The 23,077-nt window shown below is 29.7% G+C and overlaps 2 protein-coding genes across 9 annotated transcripts in view; one reads left to right on the forward strand and one right to left on the reverse strand.

Moving 5' to 3' along the window:
• Window positions 1-13,860, forward strand: part of CtBP (C-terminal binding protein) — a 31,469-nt gene extending 17,609 nt beyond the window's left edge. For 5 of the 7 annotated variants that reach the window (XM_015319257.2, XM_015319260.2, XM_089177536.1 and 2 more), the window contains exon 8: window positions 195-7,749. In XM_015319257.2, the coding sequence (XP_015174743.1) occupies window positions 195-528 (334 nt within the window). In that variant the 3' untranslated portion in view covers window positions 529-7,749. Of the gene's footprint in view, window positions 1-194; window positions 7,750-13,661 lie in introns of those variants that run through there. The other 2 variants (XM_089177539.1, XM_089177538.1) reach the window with 2 other exon arrangements.
• Window positions 1,173-22,873, reverse strand: LOC107065507 (uncharacterized). 2 transcript variants are annotated; one of them, XM_015319256.2, is made up of 7 exons: window positions 18,236-22,873; window positions 17,499-17,733; window positions 16,490-16,823; window positions 15,187-15,468; window positions 13,955-14,299; window positions 13,008-13,175; window positions 1,173-11,300 (listed from the first exon to the last, which is right to left on the reverse strand). In XM_015319256.2, the coding sequence occupies exons 1-7, from the start codon at window positions 18,302-18,304 to the stop codon at window positions 11,135-11,137; spliced, it is 1,599 nt and encodes a 532-aa protein (XP_015174742.1). In that variant the 5' UTR covers window positions 18,305-22,873; the 3' UTR covers window positions 1,173-11,134. The 2 variants fall into 2 exon arrangements, with proteins under 2 accessions (XP_015174742.1, XP_089033658.1); XM_089177532.1 differs by having other exon boundaries at window positions 17,499-17,736.
• Between the last annotated feature and the right edge of the window lie 204 nt (window positions 22,874-23,077).

Here is a 23,077-nt window from a genome sequence, read left to right on the forward strand (position 1 = left end):
CGGGAAAAAGATATCGTAATTTTTACAGAAACAGATTTTCAAGCAGATGTTAACTCGTATTACATGGAAAGAGAATCAAGTGTAAAGTAACGTGGTTATAGAAGCGTTCTCGAACCTTTGGATTTCCTAAGATCGATTGGGCACTTTGTAAAAGGCATTTATCGAAGTGGCCAATTTCTTTTCGCTTTCTCCAGCAGCTACCCCGAGGGGATCAACGGCGGATACTATGCTGGGGCGCTGCCCGTTCAACAGGCGCATTCAACGACTCCTCACGATTCTGCACCCCCACCTCCCGGTGGGCATTCCGTCGTCGGCGGCGGTGGTGGTGGGGGTGGTGGCGGACCAAACTCCTCGGCAGGCGGTGCAGGCGCCGGGGGTCCGACAGGCCCCGCGGGTCCAACGGTAGGCGGCGGCGGGGCTGGAGGCCCTGCTTCAGCTCCCCCTACTGCTGGATTACCCGGTCTACCACACAGCATAGTGAGCGAGCCTGACCCCCGGCCAAGCCCACCTGCTCCGAGTCCCCGTTGACCTTGAACTTCAGACGTACACTCCTGCACCACCCTCCGATCTAATTTCCTTTAGCCATTCACGAACATGCTACATATACTTTAACATACAAATACACTTACATGCATACACTGCACTCTACTAACAAACACATCAAAAAAATACGTACATAGAGCAAGAAAGAGAAAGAGAGAAAGAGAAAGAGAGAGAGAGGAAGAAAGAAAGAGAGAGAAAGAGAGAGAGAGGAAGAAAGAAAGAGAAAGAAAGAAAGAAAGAGAAAGAAAGAAAGAAAGAGTAAAAGAGAGTGAAAGTGTGAGAGAGAGAGAGAGAGAGAGAGAGCGAGAAAGAGAAAGATAAGGATAAGAATAAGAATAAGGATAGGGATAGGGATTGGGATTGGGATTGGGATAGGAATAGAGATAGGGATAAAGATAAGGATAAAAATAAGGATAGGGATAGAGATAGGGATAGGGACAAGGTGATGAGGAGGGAGAAGGAGAGCGAGATAGAGAGGAGGGAGGAGTGAGGAGTGGAAGAGGGAGGAGAAAGAGAGGAGAGAGAGAGACACGTATTATAAAGAAGTAAGTAAAAAAAGTAACGGAGAAATATATACTAAGCCAATCGGTCATACCTACCGTACCAATACATACACAGCAACCAACCACATTATAACATTTACACGTACATATACATATATACATATACATATACATATGAAAATAAAAAGAACAACCGCACGCATCCAAACTAAAATGCAAAATATACATCTCAACATACATACACATTCACACATGTTACATAAAAAAATACTACCGTAAATGAAAAAATAAGAAAAAAAAAAGAAAAAAAGGATAAGAGAAAAACAAAGATAACCTTCGACGACAAACGGCCGATTAACTACTAAACGTGTGTATCGTGCACGATTTGCCCCCCCAAAAAATCTGTCCGCCGCTTCCGAGGACTCGAGGGAATCCATCCTTGAGTATAAGAATGAAAGAAATGAAGAAAATAAAAAAATAGAGAGAGAGAGAGTGAAAGAGAAAGAAAGAGCGAGAACAAGCATAAGCGTATGTATGATGTTTGTTGCGTGCGTGAGAAATAAAAAGTAAAAATTATAGAAGAAAACAGCATACAGAGGTAGACGATATAAGAAGATGTGCATGAGTAAGAAAGAGAATAATAGAAAAAAAAAAAAGAAATATTAGATGAGTATAAATGAGATTTCTGAGTGAGCTGAGAAAGAATGAGAGAGAGAGAAAGAGGAAGAGAAAGAGAAAGAGAAAGAGAAAGAGAAAGAAAGAAAGAGTAAGGAGAGAAAGTGTGTCTGTGTGTGTGTGAAAAAGAGAAGAAAGAGAAAGCTCTATATATTACAGAGGGTGTATGTGTGGTGTGTGGTGTGTGGTGTGTAGTGTGTGGTGTGTAGTGTGTGGTGCGTGGTGTGTGGTGTGTGGTGTGTTTGAGAGAGAGAAAGAGAGAGAGAGAGCAAGCATGTTTATTTTGTTTGCATTTGCGTTAAACTTTTGTCAAGTTTCTAAATAGTGCATTTCTTGTAACTTGATCATTACCACCAAGTACAGTCAGGCAGTAATCATGACGATTATTATTAAATTGCGACTAAATTCTATATTATATTTTCCATTTTGATTTTTTTCTTCTTTTTATTATTTTTCTATCCTTTTATTTCTATTCATTCTTTTTTTTTACACGCTTTTCTTTTATATATATATATATAATATATATATGTATGTATGTATGTATGTATGTTTGTATGTATGTATGTATGTATGTATATATATTATTTTTTTTCTATCTCTTCTTCTAAAATGATTTAAAAATAATAGTGATAATAACAATAATAATAATAATAGTAATAGTAATAATTATAATTACAATTATAATAATAATAATAATAATAATAATAATAATAATAATAATAATGATAATGATGACAACGATGACGAGGACGATGACGAGGACGATGACGATGACGATGACAATGACGTTGGTGATAACGATGATGATGAAAATGATAAGAATAGTAAGGATAATAAAATATAATAAAACTATAAACCAAAAACTCTCTTTTCATGTGAAGTAGTTGGCTCTTGATTCTTGGAGCTCTGTTTTTGTTTTTGAAAGTCTGTATATGTTTATGTATGTAAATATATATATATATTATCTACTTATATATAGAGATATATACATATACATATACATATACTTATAAAAAAGAAATGATATGGAAATGATATGAAATATCTAACGAAATGGATCATCATCGTGTTAGGCATTGATCAAATCAGTTTTAAAATGAAATTAGATCATTGATCTTTTATAAAGATCCCTTTTATATTGGTTTGTTATTCTAATGCATTGACATTATTAAATTAATGTTAATGCAAAAAAGTACAAAACGAAGTATCGTGAATAGAAAAATATTTACGAGGAACGATCTGTCTTTTTCATTGATCGAGAAATATATATATATTTTTTCTTTTGCTTTGTAACATTTTTTATCTCACTCTCGGAATTTTCATTATGCTGTTAGAAATTTATATAAATATTAAAATATTAGAATTTCTAATAAATAAATAAATAAATAAATAAATATAAATAAAAAAAAAGATAGAGGAAAAAGAAGAAAAAGAAATATCTTATTAGTAATGTAATAAATAATTTGTATGATATTAGAGTCTTTTTTTCTGAAGCTGTATATTATATAATTATGTCATGAAACTATATTATATTTACTTAGTCAAACTATTCTTTATTTGTCATTATTATTATTATTATTATTATTATTATTATTATTATTATTATTATTATTATTATTATTATAATTATTATATTTGTTATTATTATTATTATTATTATTACTATTATTATTTCTACTACTACTACTACTACCAATAATTTTTTTTATTGCTGTCTTACTATATTTCTCTTCTAATAATGAGTTAAAACTTTCTCTGTTTTGTAATTAAGTATAAAGAAAGGAAAAATAAATATAAAAAAAAAAATTATATACAAATAATAAATCTCTTATCACTCTTCTTGATATTATACATTATTTTTTCAAATTTCAAATATTTCAATTGTACAGAATAAATGAACATTTATGACAAAATAATAATGATAAGTCATGTTTTACGTTGCCACACTGTATTTGAATTCTTCGAATACTTCATGTTTAGTTTGTATTTCCAAAGAATTATACTCTCTCGAAAAAAAAGAAATAAAAAAATAAAAGTAATAAAATAATACAGAAAAAAAAACTAGAATAACATCAGCAACAACAACAACAACAACAACAACAACAAGAACAGCAACAATGAACAAGATACAACAAGGAACAGAAAATAGCTAATGAAATAAAGCAAGAGATGTTTTAAATAATAATAATAATTTTCTTACCGATTGCCTGAGATTGAGAAAACTATATAGCGGTATATAAATACATTTTAGATATGTATAATATTTCTAAACGAACGATTATAACGATAATCCTAATTTTTTTTCTCTGATAATCAGATACAATTATAAAATAAAATAAAAATGAAAAATTGAACAGTAAAGAAGTTCATTTTTTTTCTTAATTTTTTGTTTTCGGCTCAACCGATATGAAATAATAATAATAATCGTTTATAATTTTATATCTATCTATATATATATATTTATATATAGACTGCATTAAATATATAAAAACAATACTACGCGGATGGAGATAAGTTTTAAGATACAAAACAAAACAAAACAGGTGTGTGAGTAGTTTTCTATCTAATGACAAAAACAAAACGTTACTATTATTATAATTATTATTATTATTATTAATTATTATTATTATTATTATTATTATATATTAATTACTATTATAATTATAATTATTATCATTATTAATTATTAAGATTAATAGTATAACAAGTAAATAAAACAAATACATAAAATAATAATCGATAGCTACGATTGTCGAGTATTCGAAAAAAAAGATTGAGATGCGCAAGTGTGCGTACTTTCAAGTATATAAGTTCTTTTTTTTCCCCACCTTTTTATGTACGTGAGAAAAAAAGAAAGAAAGAAAGAAATAAACAAACAATACTGTGAGAGAGTGGTATTAGATAAATAAAAAAAATAATATCTTCTTATAAACTAATTTTAGTTTTCGTGTGTATATATATATATATATACACCAACACACACATACACAGGCATATATACATACGTATATATGTTAGAAAAAAAAGGAATATATGACGCAGGATATATTAATGTGACGATATGAATGGATGACAATTATATTCTCTCAAATCTCTCCATTACAAATCTATGTACCAAGTTGAAATTTTGCAAGAAAAAGGGGAAAAAATAAATAAAAAAATAGAGAGGAGAGAAAGAGAGATAGAGAGAGAGAGAGAGAGAAAGAAAGAAAGAAAGAAATAGAGAGAAAGAGAAATAGAAGGTAAATGAAAAACAAAATAAACAAAAAAAGACTTCCTGAAATAAATTTTTTTGACAAAAAAAGTATAGAATATTAAATGCAATTTTATACGTATATACGTATATATATATATGTATATGTATATGTATATGTATGTATATGTATATGTATATGTATATGTATGTATGTATGTACGTATGTATGTATGTATAGATATTTACAGTTTGTAATTTGTAGCGAAGTAATTAAAAAAATGAGGAATCAAATTATCATTTAAAAAAAAAAAAAAAAAAAAACAAAAAATAAAAAAGAAAAAAAAATTCCATTAGACATTATTATTATTATCATCGTATTTTGAGAATAATAAATGTCTCCTTTTTTATTGTTTTTTTTTTTTTTTTTTTTTTTACATCCTTTCTTCTTTTTTTTCTTATTATTATTATTACTATTAATAATAATATTATTTTTAATATTCTTATTCTTATTCTTATTCTTATTCTTATTCTTATTATAATTTTGTGATACAATGAGAATGAGGCATAAATCGCACAAGTGTATTTCTTGGTATAATTTGAGTAGTAAATGAGAAAGAATGATAAACTGTCAATAAAAAACAATAACAATCAAAGCGATGCAACATTTTCATTAAAAAAAAAAAAAAAAAACCAATTGGATCAATAAAAAATTAGGAAAATAAAAGAAAATGAAAAAAACGTGGCAGATATCTGTGATCGACGTATCACTTAACATACACGAATCAAGTATATATACACACAACACACACACACACACACAGATTCATACATATAGTGTCAAAATTAAATTACTTATATATGATATTACATATATATATACTGTGTTTCGCGAAATGAACAGGACAAAAAAAAAACAAATAAATAATACTTTGAATTCGTTTCTTGTAACAAGGGATAAAATATTAATTGATAATAATTAATATACATAATAATCTTGTTAAAAGCGAGCAAGAAATAGTTTGAGAGAAAGAGTGTGAAAATGAAAGACAGAATTATTGGATGAAAGTGGAAGTGAGAAAGAGAAAGAAAGTGAGAGAGAAATAGAGAGAGAGAGAGAGAGAGAGAGAGAATGTTTGTGGGAGAGAGAAAAAACATAATAAGAATTAAAAACAACTAAAATCAAGTTTTATTAATTGGTAATTAAAACTTATGATTAATTATTGTATTAAGTAATAAGCGATGTTACGAACATGCATTGAAGAATATATTATAAAGAAATGGTAATGAATCATTCAAATGAGAGAACAAATCAACACAAACACAGTAACAAAATAAATGAAGTTAAAGTATAACAGCTTAGTATAAATAAATGAAAGAAAAAGAAAGTAATAAAGAAAGAAAACAGAGAGAGAGAGAGAGAGAGAGAGAGAGAGAGAGAGTAATGTTTATAATTTTTTTGAGAAAAATAATGAAAATTAATGTCGGAGATTAGTATGATATAATAATATCTGACAATTAATAATAATAATAATAATAAAAAAAAAATTGAGTAAAAATTAATTAAAGAGAGATAAAACAAATATCCACAAATGATGAAATAAATTAAAACACACACACAAAATGCATATATACATATAAAAAGATCTATTTAGAGATATACATATCTACATTTGATTTATATTTTGTATAATCATTTTTGTCTTATTTTTAATTAGGATCATTATGATGATGATGACAATGATCTTTAAATTCAAATTTATCAATAAGAAAATTAATCCTTTGACTGAAAATATATCACAGGCGTGTTTAGAGAAAGTTATACTTTTACTACAAACGGCGCATATAGGCGTCCGATTCTAAATACTTCCTTGTAGCTAACTAAACGCTATTATCACGTTTTGTTTTTGTATGCTTCGCTGTCAATGGATTAACTGTTGCAATTTTAAAACTTTTTGATTGGTCGTCATTAAAAAATATATATATGCATACGTATACATATGTATGTATATTGAATTTGGATATTTTGTGACAACGTTTTATTAAATATGCGTAAATTGAAATTAATATACAGATATTGAATTAGTTATCATATACTTTTCTAATATTCATATATATATATACATTTATTTTGTTTTCGTCATTATATAAAAATTACTACAAAACACATAACATACCAACAAACAAAATATAGAGACCGAAAAGTGTTTGATATTTGTAATTGAATAAGTTTCTGGATATTGTCACTTTTACATCTCAATGAGCTTTTTCTTTCCTAGTTGTTTGTTATACTTTTCTTTAATAATTTATTATTATTATTATTATTATTATTTTTAATACTATTATTACTTCTTTTTTTTCATGCGAATGAAAATCATTCCAAGTGATGTAAAAAAGAAAATATATCTAAATATTAAATGAAAGTCAGATAATAGCAAGTACAGTTTGTTTGACAAACACAGAAAAAAAGAGAGAGAGAGAGAAAGTAAGAAATAAATAAATAAAGATAGATATTAGGAAAAGATGAGAGTAAAGAATGAACGAAATGAACGAAATATCACAAATACATACATACGTATATATAAAATATATATATATATATATATATATATATATATGCCTTAAGCATACACAAGATTACTACGTACATTAAGAAAAACAAATATGAAAAGAAAATTGAAGAACAGTTTATAATAAATCGTAACACAAGTGTGGTACGTTAACTTTGCGCGACAAGATGGTCCTCCCTCCCTCTCCTCGTAAGAAAGGTAATATCTTTATTATTTTAAAGATAAGTTTTCACATTAATAATATAAATAATTATATATATATATATATATATATATATATATATATATATATATATATAAACAAAACGGCGGACCAACTTCGTCCCTGCATAGCCGTGCCGGTACATACATGCGTGCGTGCATGTGTGTGTATGTGTGTATGTGTGTGAGTTGAAAAATTTTGAGCTTAACATAGAAGAACAACATTTCTTTCCTTTTTTTTTTTAATTTTTAACAAAATAAAAGTTGTTTTAAGGCTCAAATTTTTTTAACCCATCTTCATTGGACAAACGTTGTAATTCTTCTTCTTCTTCTTCTTTTTCTAATTTTTCTTTTTTGCTTTTATTTGATTTTGTTTTCTTTTTTTTTTTATTACGTAGTATTCTTTAAAATACCTTTTTTCTTCCTTGAGTTTTTTTTTTATTTTAAGAATAATTATTACTTATATAAATATTATAACTATATATATAGAAAAAAAAGAAACAGAGGATAAAGAAAGATTGAGCGAAAGATTTTTAATGAATGATGATGATAATGATAATAATAATGATGATGATGACGATGACAATGATTATGATGATGATGTTGGTAATGATGATAATGATTATGATTATGATAATGATGAAAAGTAAAAATGATATTCTGTAAAGTGAGAGACAAAGTTGTCCGTACATACATACATACATACCTACATACATACATACATACATAAATACATCCATACACATACATACCTACATAGTTTGAATCTTGTGGAAAAAGAGGCAAATCAATGTGTGACAACAAATTCACGATACAAAAAATGTTTCCAAACAACAACCCCTTCCCTGGTTCAAGGTCGAGTGTAACCCTGAAGACGAACCCGAGTTTACTTCTTATTCTTCCTCTTCCTTCATCACCGTAGTTTCCCAGAGCCCTCTGATACCCCCACCACTCGAAAAAGGGCTGGTTGCCATAGCCTAGCCCACACGACCGACGATACGTGGATCCTGATCTGCTGTGGGATTGCAAAAGAGAACAAAAAAAAGAAAACGCACATGTCCATTCTCTCATCCGTTTTTTTTTTTAATCGATTAAAATATATTTTTTCCGTTATTATATATATATATATTTTTTTTCTTTTTTCTCGTCATACGAATAAAATATTACATATATGTATATATATGTAATATATATATGTATATGTAAGTGTGTGTGTGTGTTTGGGTGTGTGTGTGTGTGCGTGTGCGTGTGCGTGCGTGGGTGCGTGCGTGCGTGCGTGTGTATGTATGAATATTTACATATTATTTCGTTGTTCGTTTGGAAAAGAACAAAAAAAAAACATGGCGTCAGTGAAAACACTTTCGTTAATATAAAAATTAAATATGTATATGTATATATATATATGTATACACACACACACCCATATATATATATATATATCTTCATGTGTATATACATATATATATATATATGTATGTATATATAAGAATTAATTAAAAAGTAAATAAATGAATAAAAAAGAAATTAAGAATAATAAAAACGAACTGACGTTATAAAGTTAACGCGAAAGGAAAGAATGAAAGAAAATTTAAAATAAAATAAAATAAGACGACAACAACAAGAACAAGAAAAAATTTAAATAAAAATGCCACACGACGATATATGAAAATTTGAAAAAATAGGGTGGTGAAAACACACAGCAACACATTAATATTATAATTAATTATAATAAATACAATATTTGTACAATAATCAACGGTGCTATGGTGGATGTTGAAGATCTAAATTACGATATATCCTGTCAACCAACCTAATCCCGATTCTAGAGTATTATTTTAATGGCGAAGTGCGTTTTAAGAAATATTTTTTTTTCTTTTTTCTTTTTCCATTTTATTTTGTTGGTCTTCATCGTATAGGGTATCCCAACAAATTTCTTTAGAAAAACAAAACGAAGACAAAATTCATTTAATTTGATTTATAATTAGAATATTTACGATATTTTTATTTTCCATATTATGTAGTTATGAATTTTTAATTACAAACTTGTTTAACACTAGATACACCACCATTTTTTATCACACTAGTCAAAATGACTGGTGTATAAAAAAAATGCTTTTTGAGGCTTCCAGTCTTTATTTACTCTTAAAAAATATCAAAAAATGTTTAACAATAATAATTTTAATAGAAAAATGGATTTATAGATATTTTTAAATAACAAAACTCTTAATTATTTACAGAAATCAAATGTTACATGAAGTAGACATTTTGAATTAAAATGGCCGTCTAGTCAAAATGACTGGTATGGTATATATCTAGTGTTAAAAATTATAAAGACAATATTCTGCCATTTGTAATATAATATTTTCCAAATAAAATTTAGAATTTTTCAGGGAATTGTCCAGATATTTATGTAGGAATTTTTGGGACACCCTATTCGATTGATCTATGGATCTCTCTCTATCGATCTATTGACAAATTTGAAAAGTATAAAATGTCAATCGTATTTCACGATTGTCAACTAAAATTTTTCGATCGTAGAAGAAAATTATTTATTGTTTCCTTTATTTAATTCATTTCATTTGTTCGTCATTGCTTGGGTTTGATTTTCGTTTCTATTCGAAGGTTTAAAATTGGACGATCGATTCGATATGTGTGTATGAGTATTTTTTTTTTTTTTTTTTAGAACATCTCCAAAAAAAAAGATTATAATTTTATTTATTTTTATTTTGTAGTTTTTCATGTATGCAATTTTATTAGTTGATTCCATTATTGAAGAACTAATATGCTTCACTTAAAATTAGTTCGTTAACACGTGTCGTACCAGATCGTTTTTTGAAGACTTTTCATTAAGGCCGCGTGGGATGTATACGCCCCATGATCAAATAAACACAGCAACAATAGTATTCAGATGCCAACAATTGATTGCATACAAGATTTGTAAAATATTCTTCATTTTACGATGACAATTTTTGATGTCTTGAACGAAAAGTTCAGCGTGGGGCTCACACACCCCACACGGCACGGAACGTGTTAAACATTTAGGAATTTTTTTTAAGTATATTATCTTTTTTGGATTCTTTTTTCTTATTTTTTCGTCATGATTGTTGCTTATAATCGGGAGTAATGAAAGAAAGAGAGAGAGAGAGAGAGAAAGAGAAAGAAAATTTGTCAGCTGTACACGACACAACGCAGTGTTCGGATTTTTGTATTTTTCATTCTATTTATATCGATTATTTATTCTAAATTGTTTTCGTTAAGGTATTATTATTATTGTTATTATTATTATTATTATTAGTAGTAGTAGTAGTAGTAGTAATAGCAGTAGTAGTAATAGTAGTATTAATTGTAGTAGTAGTAGTAGTAATAGTTCCAGTTCCATGCCGTATAACTGGTATTCGACAATATCGTGGCAGCGAATGATTGCTATCGATTGTCTTCGTTGAATTGTGTCACGTTAGGGTTGCTGTATGAACCCTCATGTGCCTGTTGAGATTGCCACTTTGACTAAATCTTAGGAGACATACCTTGCATTGATAAGGTTTCTCACCGGAATGAATTCGTAAGTGTTTTGTCAGCGTCGAACTGTCAGAGAACGCTTTTTTGCAGAGCCGACATCTACAAAACAAAATGGAAGAAGATTATGTTTTTTTTAATTCATTATTTCAAATGGTTTTTTTGACTATACTCTTTCTATATATAACTGAATATTTATATTTATTAAATATAAATACATAAAGAGGTAATATACATAAAATAATATTACGTATCCAATAAAACAAAATGGGAGAAGACTTGTATTATTTTTTTATATTTCATTTGTTATAAGTTATTTTTTCTTTTTTATAATTTTTACATTTCTTTTTTTTTGAATATTATTTTTATCAAATAAATATATAAAAAGTATAATGATAATAATAATAATATAACAATAATATAATATACATATACTATATATTATAATATACTGTATAATATAATAGCACAGTATAGTGATATAATATATATATATATATACACTTATTATTTTATATAAATATATACATACATATATGTATAAATCATTTGAAAGGAATAATAGTTTATTTATATAAATTAATTAGAATTTATTAGCTAACTAAGAAGTTTCAAAATAAATACAAAAATTAAAACATATTTGTATATATGTAAGATTGCTCAAATCGTACTAAAAAAGTGCAGCTTATAGTATAATCTGTAATTTTATATGTAAACAAGATAATATCATTAAAAATTGATTTCATTTATTTTAATTAAGTTTGAAATATCTTTACGCTTTTATATAAAATTAACAATACGTAATAAATAAATATTGCACGACTATGGAATCAGGGTCCTAAGTCGTATCATTTACAGCCTAAATCGTATCCAAGAATAAAATTTAAATCAAAAGAATCAAAGGTAATATTTATTGATATTTATTAAGTACAATCAGTTTTTACAATAATCATAAAAATATTTCCTTGTTAATTCCTGCATATGGATACATATCATATTTTCATCATATTTTCAAGATTTATTTATCGGTATAAAATTACGTAAAAAATTATTCATAAAAAGCTTATTAGATGAGGTGAAATCCCTACGTTATTTTGTAGATAATGTTAATGTATAATTTTTAGTATAAATTTCAAGTGAATTGTTTCAATTTTACTGAAAATTGTTCTCGATATAAGGTTTTCTTTACTAAACGGTGACGCTGCAATTATGTGACGACTTTCAATGAAAAAATTAACGAATGTTTTTGAAAGTGTGTATAATAATTGCTTGCAAATGAATTTCTTTTTGGACTTATCATATTTCAATTAAAAATTCTCAAAAATAGGCTATTTTTAAGTCATACCAATACAATTTCAGCATCGTCTATGAGTAAGACAAGGTACTTGTCATATTACAAATAAACATAGTAAAATAATAAATAAAGCTATTGTTTAAGGTATTATTTCAATAAAACGATTATTTCAATACCACAGAATAAATAATTAAAATAGGAACAAAAATATTTGTCAATAGTACATTGCTATATAACAAGATCTATCAAACATATACACAAAATGATAACAAAACACTCATAAAATTATTTTAATAAATTAATAAATATTAATATACGTTATACTAGTACACCGATGGTAACAAAAACTGATTGAATGAATCAATATTATTGACTGTTCTATTAAAAACGCTATTGTGATACGATAGTTAAATAAAAAAGTCAAAGGTACGATTTAAAGCAGTGGTACGATTTGAGCAACCTTTACTCGTATGTATGAAAAATTGTTATATAAAGGATAAAAATCATCATCGTACCTGTAAGGACGTTCCCCGGAATGAGTTCTCATGTGTGTCGTCACGGAACTACTTTGTGAAAATCTTCTATCGCAAACTGGACATCGGAATGGTTTCTCTCCTGAATGTGTTCTCGTATGGGCAGTCAAGTTGGCAGCTTGGCTGAAGGCTTTCGAACATGCATGACATCTGCGATCAAATCCATCACATTTTCCTTTTTTTTTATGTTTCATTTATTATTTAAACAATTTTTTCTATATATTATAAATAATCTCAACTCCGTCTTGTCTGTTTGTCTGTCTGTTTCTCTCACTTATTCTATTTTTAATGCTGTCTCTCATTCAATGATCCAAATTATTTTTGATGATTAAATTCTCCCTTTTATGAAAACCATCCTTAACTTTTTCTTTATTTTTTTTCTTTTTCTTTCTCTCTCTCTCTCTCTCTCTCTCTCTCTTTCTCTGTCCCTTTTATTCTATTTCTCTTTTTGATCGCGACGTTGTCGATTTTTTAAACAAAAACGATTATTTAAAGAATTTCTTGATTATCATAAATATTACTCTATTATGTTTAAGGAAAAAGAAAAAAAAAATTACAAATAATAATCGCGTATTAGTCGGTTGGTGAAAGATCTGACAATTCGATATCATCATATCCTTTTTCTATTTCCAACAGTAACGAGGCTGTGCCCATTTGAACGTAGTCCGTTAGAAGCAAGCGGGGGATGGATGGAATAACCACAAGAGATGATTAATACGATGATAATGAACACCCCTTCCCGAAGTAGAACATTTTTTTAAATGGGGAAGAAAATGTACGACGAGAAGAATAATAAAAAAGAGAAGGAAAAAGAAGAAGAGGAAAGAAGTATAAAGACAGATAATGAACAACAAAATGAACAGATTATGTTTACAAAAAAAAGAAAAACAAAATTAAGAAGAAGAAGAAAAAGAAAAAAGAAAACCGACCTAAACGGTTTCTCGCCAGAATGAGTCCTAAGATGAGTTTTGAGAGTACTAGGTCGAGCATAAGATTTTCCGCATATCCTGCAAAGGTTTGGCCTGCCATTGTCGTCCGGGGTGGTGACTGTTGCTCCTCCACCATTGACACAAAGCGCATGCTCGTTCGGTCCTTGGAGACGGGGGTGAGAATGTGGATGGGGATGAGCGTGGGCGTGACCAGTACTACTACCACCTATCAGCCCATTGGTTGGTGCTTGATTTACTCTCGTCTGTGCTTCTACTGGATTGTATTGAGGAGCGGGACTTAACAAGGGCTCTGCACCCCATGCCGACGAATAACCTTGCTCGTATCTACGCATACACACGCATATATATATTATCTTTCTCTTCTCTTACTCTCTTTTTTCTTTTTTCCTCTATTTTATGACACCTTTACTTTTATATATATATATATATATATATATATATATATATATATATATATTTTTTTTTTTTCTTTTCTTTCCTTTTACCTTATCAAAAAGAATGGCGGAACTATCGTAATTTAGTGTTTAATGTTTCTTTTACAATTAATCACAGGAATTATTCTTAATTCCATTATCAATTATAAATAATTTGTATTTGTTAGTAATGCAAAATTTATAAATTTTTATACTAACCAAATCTATTTTAAGATTATTAATTAAATATCTTCATTTTGTATTTTTGTGTTTTTTTTTTTTTTGCTATTACCAGTGTTCTTTTGTATTCTGATATTAAAATTGAAGTACAATTCAGTAGTACAGCTAAATTATACAATATTCTTACGTATTTAAAACTCCTTTGTTTAGTATAATTTGACAAATTAACTTCTTGCAACATATTAGTTTCAACGTGTACCAAAAACATTACACGTAACGTGTTAAATTATTTCTGATTGATGATGGCGTAAGTACGAATACTTCTTGTGATTTATTGTATATATCAATATGCTGGTAATTTTATGATAGCGGATTAAGTCAACAAATTGATTTGTTTTACAAAATTAATAATTGTAATAGAAAATATAATTTTAAACTCAATCCATTGTCATAATCACCAGTATTCATTTTTGAAATTTTATTTCTATCTTATCTGCATCCCTTATTTCATTTTTGTTTTCAATCCTTTATAAAAATCAAACACTATGAGAGAGAAGAGAATACAAAATAAAAGACTCGAAATAATATACATTTGAAACGTTAATAAAAGAAACTTACCCATGATGCAAGTTCATGTTCATCGTCATATTCATGGAAACGTTGACAGACATTGCGGGTGCCGAAGTGTAATGCGTTGGCGGGCCTACGGGTGGGCCTAAGTTTTGGGTGTAATCTTGGGTATAGTGATGGGTATTAGGGCCTCCCGTTGAAGAATAATACCCTCCTGTAGGACTTCCAGGATGTACCACGGCATGTTTCAAGGATAACAATACGTCCGCGACACCCTCGCCGTTCCCGTTGTTCGTCCTTGGTACGCAATCACCTCTTGGACATCCCCAACTGTAAAAACGCTTTTAAAATTATAAAGGTACGTCGTGCGAGGGACAAACCTTTACGTTAACGATTGCATTTTTTTCTTCTTCTATTATCTCATTTAATTTTTATTTCTATTTTTTATATATAAGTAAAAATATAAATATATTATGTTGAAATTTCTTTTTTTTCCTTATAATAATAATAATATAATTATTATTATTATTATTGTTATGAAAATATTATACGAAATAAAACTGTGTTTCGAGAGAATAATTTTTGTAAGAAAATAAAGAAAGAAAGAAGGAAAGGTAGAAATATTGAAGAAAAATTTCAAAAATACAAAACAAATTCATAATTAAGATAATACAAATATACGAACGAAAGTTTGCGAGAGAAACATTTCGTTATCTCTATCTCTCTTTATTTTTGATTATTTAATAATAAAAAATAACGAATATACATGACGATTTAAAGAAATAAAATGAATCATTAAAATTCTATTGAAAGAACTATACTCATATCTTTTATCGTAAAGGATAACAGTAATCCTTGTATCTGAGAGTAGAAAGTAGATGAAGTATGATACAAATCAGACGCGACCTAAACGTATGTTTTCTTTTCTCACTTGTTTCCTTTTCCTTTTTCATTTTCTTTTTTTTCTGGATTCTTATTCGGGGACCTTCAAGGAACAAAAGGATAAAAGGTAAAAATTGTTTGCGTTAACGGATGATTTTTGTGATTTGTGATGATTGTACAGATAAATACAAAATTATTTATCTATTTCATTCCGTCATTATTATTATTATTATTATTATTATTATTATTAAAATAATTATGAACAAATAGATTTTGATCGGTAATTAAAATATTAAAATTTTTATTTGACGTAATTTTATTATTGATAATAATAATAATATAATATCTGTTCTATGCAAAAGCCACCCTTATTTGCAAGCATCCGACTTAAAATGAAAAAAAAAAAAAAAGAAAAACACATACAAGTGTATACACATACATAAAAAGAAAAATAAACGAAAGTACTCACTTGTAAGTCCCAGAACAAGGACTGAACAAACCAGGCAAAGGATCTAAATCCAATGGTGGAAAACCTGCCATATCGTCGACCCAAAACCCACTACCAAATTCACTACCAACCACTTGGCTTTGGCCTGAATTTGTAATTTGTTGTTGAGTTTGATCACCACTTCCCGTAATATCGTCCGTAGAAGCTTGCAAATCTTGCAAACGTAATGTACCTTGCAAAGCACTTAAAGTTTCTTCATTTTGATTGTCGGTCAAGGTATCTTCGTTCGAAAGAACACCCAATGAACCGGTGCAAAGTGCGGATGGTATGGTCGCCTCGATTGTACCCACCGATCCTATGAATTTTTATTATCATATGTACATATATGTAACTACTTATTATATATATATGTATATATTAATAAATACGTCATTTCAACATTTTTTTTCTTTTAATAATTTTTTTTGTTAGCTTCGCGTTAGATTCGTACCAAATTTAGTCAGCTAATGAATTAGTTTATTTGATGAATTTATAGGATATTTTGTAGATTATCTAATTAGTATTTATGAGAAGGATTAATTCATTTTGAATCATTAAAACAGATCACATTCATATAAATAAAAGAAGGATAATAAAAATATGAAATTACAAATATGAAATCCTTGAACATTTACTGATGAAGATGATGATGATGACGACGACAACGACGACGACGACGACGACGACGACGACGATAACGATGAATGATGACGATGAATTAAGTACACTACCACGTATTATCCAATTTATTCATTTATTCTTTTCTTTCACTTTTTTAATTGCGGACTCGTAATGAAAGAAATACCATAAATTCGCGCGGGAAGATATGCTCGATCCCGACACCATTTTTACGGCAATTGGATAATAAAAAAAATTTGACGATCGATTTATTATTTGACGAATCAACAAATTTTGACCATTATTTTTAATTCAACAAAGATTAGTTTTATCTCTTCCTTTTTTTTTGTTTTATTTTTTTTTGTTCTCTCACCTGTGCCGAGAGTATACGGCGACTCGGAGGTGTTCACCGTGTGATGATTCTGCAGAAACTCCATCTCTGTAAAATTTCTGGTTGCAAGCTCCCCTAGAAGCGACCCCCCCGTAGCCCGCCCCTCCTCAAAATCCTCGATAGCGCCAATGCTCCTTTCTCTCTCTCTAGAAAGATCTGGTCCAGCCCCTCCGGTAACCTTGGCAACCACGCATAGCTCCGTCAGCGCAGCCAATTTCTACTGTTTAATATTTCCAATTATATTTATTTCATCGTAAACACCATTTTTGTTTCCTTCTTTCCCCCCCCCCCCCCTTATATCGATTAACAAAAAAGTACCGATACATTTTTTTTTCATCCCCCATTTTTGTAACGATTTAAAAAAAAAAAAACCCCGAACACAATTCGCATTTATTTGAAACAAATTTATAATTTTATCAATCAAGCTCTATATCTACTATATACATTCAGATATATAAATATTTGATTGCACTTTTTGAATTTATATGCAATCAGTAGGCTTATGATATTCTTGAGAAACGAATTGAAAGGTGGATGGTAGCAACGAGTAGAATTTGATCTTATTGATGAACGATAAGTAATAACTTAACGATGATTGGCAAATATAGGCAAATCGGATCGGGAAATATATTTTTTTTATGAATGACTGAAAGTATAAAGTGCACGTGTATATATGGGCCGATAGAAAGAGAGAGAAAGAGAGAGAAGTATGAAGGTACCTTTATGGCTTGGAAGACCTGCCGGTCTCCTCTAAGGGCTTCTACAGGAAACCTACGAAATATTTTCATTCATAGATTTAGAACCATGTGCATCTTCTCCCACGTGACACATACTCGAACCAGGATAAAATAGATAAAGTGTGTCTCTCTCCTTTAAAATCATATTCTCTTAATCGATCGATCGATGCACAATTGTATCGATCTAAAACATCTGGCATTCGATTTGATGATTATGGCAAGAAGTAAGAATTCCCTGGTTTCTTCCATTTGCATCGTACGGTCAACATTTTCCATATGAAATTTGAACTGTTTAAGTTTTCTTTCATCCTCATGATAAATAATTATCAATTCAAACACTTTTACACGTTCTTCAACTAACACTTTTGTTCAAATTTTAATCCTTTCATTTTGTTAATCCACTTGACAGGCAACAAGACAGACTCGACATACATCAGGTAACAAGAACAGAACACTCCGTACTTCTAACGGTTTCAATTCGCTGTATAAGGACACCAAATTAAATTTTGCCGTTACATTTAAAACAATTCTTCGTTAATTATATCTACACAAGATCCTGCCAAACTCCATATTCATATTTCTATAGGTTTGGGTGTTAAATTGAAATGATTTTTGTTAAAAGTTCACCAGATCATCCACATATACTCATTGTAGATCTTCTAATTCTCTTAATACCACAAAGTTATCACTTTTATTTGTATACGAAATCACATTAATCCTTAAACATTCTCATTAGTAAAGGGATGAACTGATCAAGATTGGTACACCAATGAATCTACGATCCACCAAAAAAAACTGGACACTTTAAACAGAATCCTTTCTCCTCCAAGTTGGTTTTGTTCACATTGATAAAGCTCTTATACAATAATAAATCAGCAGATACCTCAGTAATGTTTAGTTACATACACAGTTATAGTTTTAATCGAGCACTTGTTTTAATATTCAGGAATCAGACTTTTTAGTTGTAACTGTGGATCACTGTGTATTAGCTTGAAGATAGGGGGTTTGTTTTAAGTTGGGTAAAAGTTGTTTTAAAAGAAAAGACGATATCGCATCAAAGTCCTTGCGAATACTAACGTCGGCTACTGCCATGCTGGCACGATGGCTTGCCAATGTGTCATGGCTAACTAGGGATCCACCACCCACTCTCACCCCTTACCTACTCACTGACTACGTACCATCTGATCCCACTCCACTACGAACCCTGATCTCCTCTTCGTCTTTCTTTCTCTCTATCTAGTTCCTTCTCTCTTTCTCTCTCTCTCTCTCTCTCTGCTTTTCTCTGTCACGCCCTCAACAACGAACGCAGCTCTTCCTTCCCGCCTTCTCCCTCCATCCTATTGCTTTTTCTCTCTTTTTTTCTTCATTTTTTTTACCTTTCCCTTTCTTCTTCTTCTTTCTCCATGTCTCTGACCAGTACGTACCCTTATATCGTCCTTAAATATTAATTATCGAATGATTTGTTAGTTTATCGTTAAAAATGTCTTAATTTATTACATCTTCCCCTTTTCTGATCACAAATGTAATATTTTTTAGGGATTGTTTTATTTTATCATCGATCAGAGCTTATCAATTATTTTCTATAATTGCAAGATTTCGTTCATTCCTTCCTGTTTATTTTCTTATCCAGTATTAACTGCTTTATAGTCATCATTGTTTAAACTCTAACTGAAAGATTTTGTATCGGTTTAATTTCATCCCTTATTATTCTTTCATCTTATAGTAAGCGTATGATAAGCTTTTAAGAATATTCAAAATCAATTTAAATAAATAATAATAATAATAATTAAGACTAAATTAAATAAATAAAAGAACAAACAAACGATTCTTATTTAATAAATGAATATTTGAAAATTAAAGAAAATAAAAGAAGATCAATATACATCGAATGATCATTGATGAAATTGAAAAACCTTGTTATTCAACAGATAATGATACATAAGGTGTTAAGAAAAAAATGGTACATCGGCATGAGAGATCCAAAGTGTTGGTAGTTTGATCTCGTCAGTGTTGAAGAAAAGGTATCGACATTGGCATCAAATTCTTTCTCTACACCGTCGTATGGTTGGTCCGACAACGATGAGCTGTTCTCGATGTCATCGATGGCGCACGAACGAATGAACGAACTTATGAACGAATGAAGGAAGGAACGAGTGAAGGAAAGAGTGAACAGGCCGCCGTCGGCTGGATAGTTGCGTTCCAGGATATCTCGGTGCCGACGATACGGGATACTAATCGTTCATTCGGCGATCGGTACCCTTCTCCACCAACCCCCATACATCCTTTTATCTATCTATCTCTCTTTCTCTTTCATTAGCATCAATATATATATAGACATGTATATGCATGCGAACATATGAACACGTATGTTCACCTTTAGCTTGTGTTTGGGTTCGAGCGGGGAAACAAGGCCAAGGGATATTATATTTTCTTGAGATACCATTACCACGCCGATCACGGTGGTCCTTCTGGGTCCTCACGGACGAGTACCCTCAGATCACTGGCTCGTAATGCCTTCCCTTTCGTGGATTATTCACCAGCTGAAGAACACTTCAGGTGAGCCTATCAACGACCAACCAACGATCTTCCCAGTAAACAATCTTCTATCTTGTTAACAACCCTTAAACTTTAAAATTGAAGAAAGTATTTGGTCAGTTTATTCGGAGACATTTGTACATGGTTTACATTGACGTAATAGGTATCTTATTTTAATTGTATACTCGTTAACTACATTTTTCATTGAATTTTGTTCAAACTAGATTTAAACATTAAAGAATGGATATTAATAAACAATGCAAATGACATGTTTTGTATTTTTAATCGTAGGATAATAAAACAGTGCAATTTTTATCACATATGAAATAAATAATCTTTTACGAAATGAATTGTATTAATCTAAGGACACTCACAGAACCTGCTGACTTTAATATAATGATGCTTTTAAAGGTCTTCTTAATTCAGAACCTTAATTATTTTCATAAAATTGTATTTTTTACCATTTAAAAGAAGCTTACAAAAATTTCAATTCTTGATAAATGGAAAGTCACTTTTTAACAACGTTAATATGAACAAGGTAATAAACCATACAGGATTAACAATTTTAAGAGAATTCGGAATTAAAAATATCCTAGTCTATCTTAGGCTAACAACTGAGAATCGAAATTGATAATATTTATTAGTGTTTCAATTTGGTTTATTGTTAACATTTATTTCAGGTTGTTCAAAAATTATATTTTAAAAATTTTAAGTAGACGGTACTCGTAACGAGCTGGTTATGTAATTATAAATAGACAAACGGTGCAGATAGAAATTAGATTGTATTACGATATAGTTTAGAAATAAAAGCATTGAACACATTAATTGTATTATCTTAATTCGTGCATACACAAATTGTACATATATAAAAATTGTATCATAAAAGTGTGCAACTCCTTAATGGTAATATACTTTAAAAGTTAATCGATTGTTTCGCGTTAAAATTCAAATGTTAGAAAAAAGAGAAAGAGAGAGACAGATAGAGAACAAGAGACAAAGCTTTGATGTCAACGAGCCTAGTAAAAAATATCAAATGTCCGACATTAATCGTACAAGTATTGTAACAGTGAACATCTACATGCAATATATGTAAATGTAAGTTTATGTGTGTCGCCGGATCGGACACCTGACTGGACGTAGTTCCGATGTGGATATACAGGAAGAGGAAGTCGACCACACGGCGTGCATCTCACCTTCATTATATTGGTTATACGTTGACCGTGTGTCGTCGATAGATAGCACAAACCCAAAGATCGAGTTCGTCGATCTTTCTCTCGATATTCGTGTTTCGAGGTGCCAGAGAGGGCTGATGAGATAGGGGAGAGACAGAGAAAGAAAGAGAGAGAAAAGAGACTCCTGCACCACGCCGAGTGTACACCCTGGGTATTGGCTTACATTTCCAACCGATTGGGCCCATGGTATTTACACAGGACTACGTTCAAAATTTGTGCATCTCACTCTCTCTCTCTCTTTCTCTCTATTTTTTCTTCTCACTCTTTTTCTCTACTTCCTCTTTCATTTGCAATTTCGTGGAATAGTTACTGGGAATTTTATCGAAGGTCTAACATGAGCGTACCCAATTTGCTATGGTATGTCAGATCTCAGTTGTCACTTAGTTGTTAGGATTCTTTAACATTTTTATTTGTGTTATAAATATAGGATTTTGAAAAATTATTCTAAACAAAATAAATTTGTATAAGGGTTGTTGAGAATAATTCGTTCTATTTTATGGTACGATAAAGATTCAGATATTATTATATTAAAACGTTAATAACATAAATACATTGAGTAAATTTGGTTTAATTAATTAAATTATATATTTTAAAATTGTTCATATTTATTTTTAAAAGTCAGATTACTTTTACGCTTAATCATAAATCATCTAACATTTAAAACATTACAATTTTTTCGTTACAATAATTTGTAAGATTTGATTAAACAATTCAAAGTTTACAAAAATCTTTGAACTATCTTTAATAAAATTCTACACGCACCCACCCACACACAAACAGATAAAGTAGCAAGATTACTGACACACGAACGTTGTTAGCATTTCGATCAAAGTTCTAAGCTTTCGCATGGCAAGGTCTATTCTATGTTACAATCTAACGTAAACGTTCTACCATAAAGAATATAAAGATGGTTTGGGGGTGAGGCGATATGGTCGTATGAGGGGTAAAGAGAGGAAGATTTTCCCCCGTAGTAAAACCACAATGATCAATCGAACGGGCTCCTTTCACTGGTCCAAAATCGTTCGCAACCCTCGTTGAATCTTTCGCGAATTTATTT

Source organism: Polistes dominula, unplaced genomic scaffold (genome assembly GCF_049000335.1).
Source record: "Polistes dominula isolate Pdom_NZ unplaced genomic scaffold, Pdom_raw_medaka contig_24, whole genome shotgun sequence".
Taxonomy (NCBI): Eukaryota; Metazoa; Arthropoda; class Insecta; order Hymenoptera; family Vespidae; genus Polistes; species Polistes dominula.

What these genes read in the sequence shown, in the direction of transcription:
- LOC107065507 (XM_015319256.2), bottom strand. Translation starts at nt 18,304, where the DNA reads ATGAAAATATTTCGTAGGTTTCCTGTAGAAGCCCTTAGAGGAGACCGG. An exon ending in AGGTCTTCCAAGCCATAAAG is followed by an intron (nt 17,734 to 18,235) that starts GTACCTTCATAC and finishes ATTAAACAGTAG; the next exon opens with AAATTGGCTGCGCTGACGGA. An exon ending in GCCGTATACTCTCGGCACAG is followed by an intron (nt 16,824 to 17,498) that starts GTGAGAGAACAA and finishes AAAAATTCATAG; the next exon opens with GATCGGTGGGTACAATCGAG.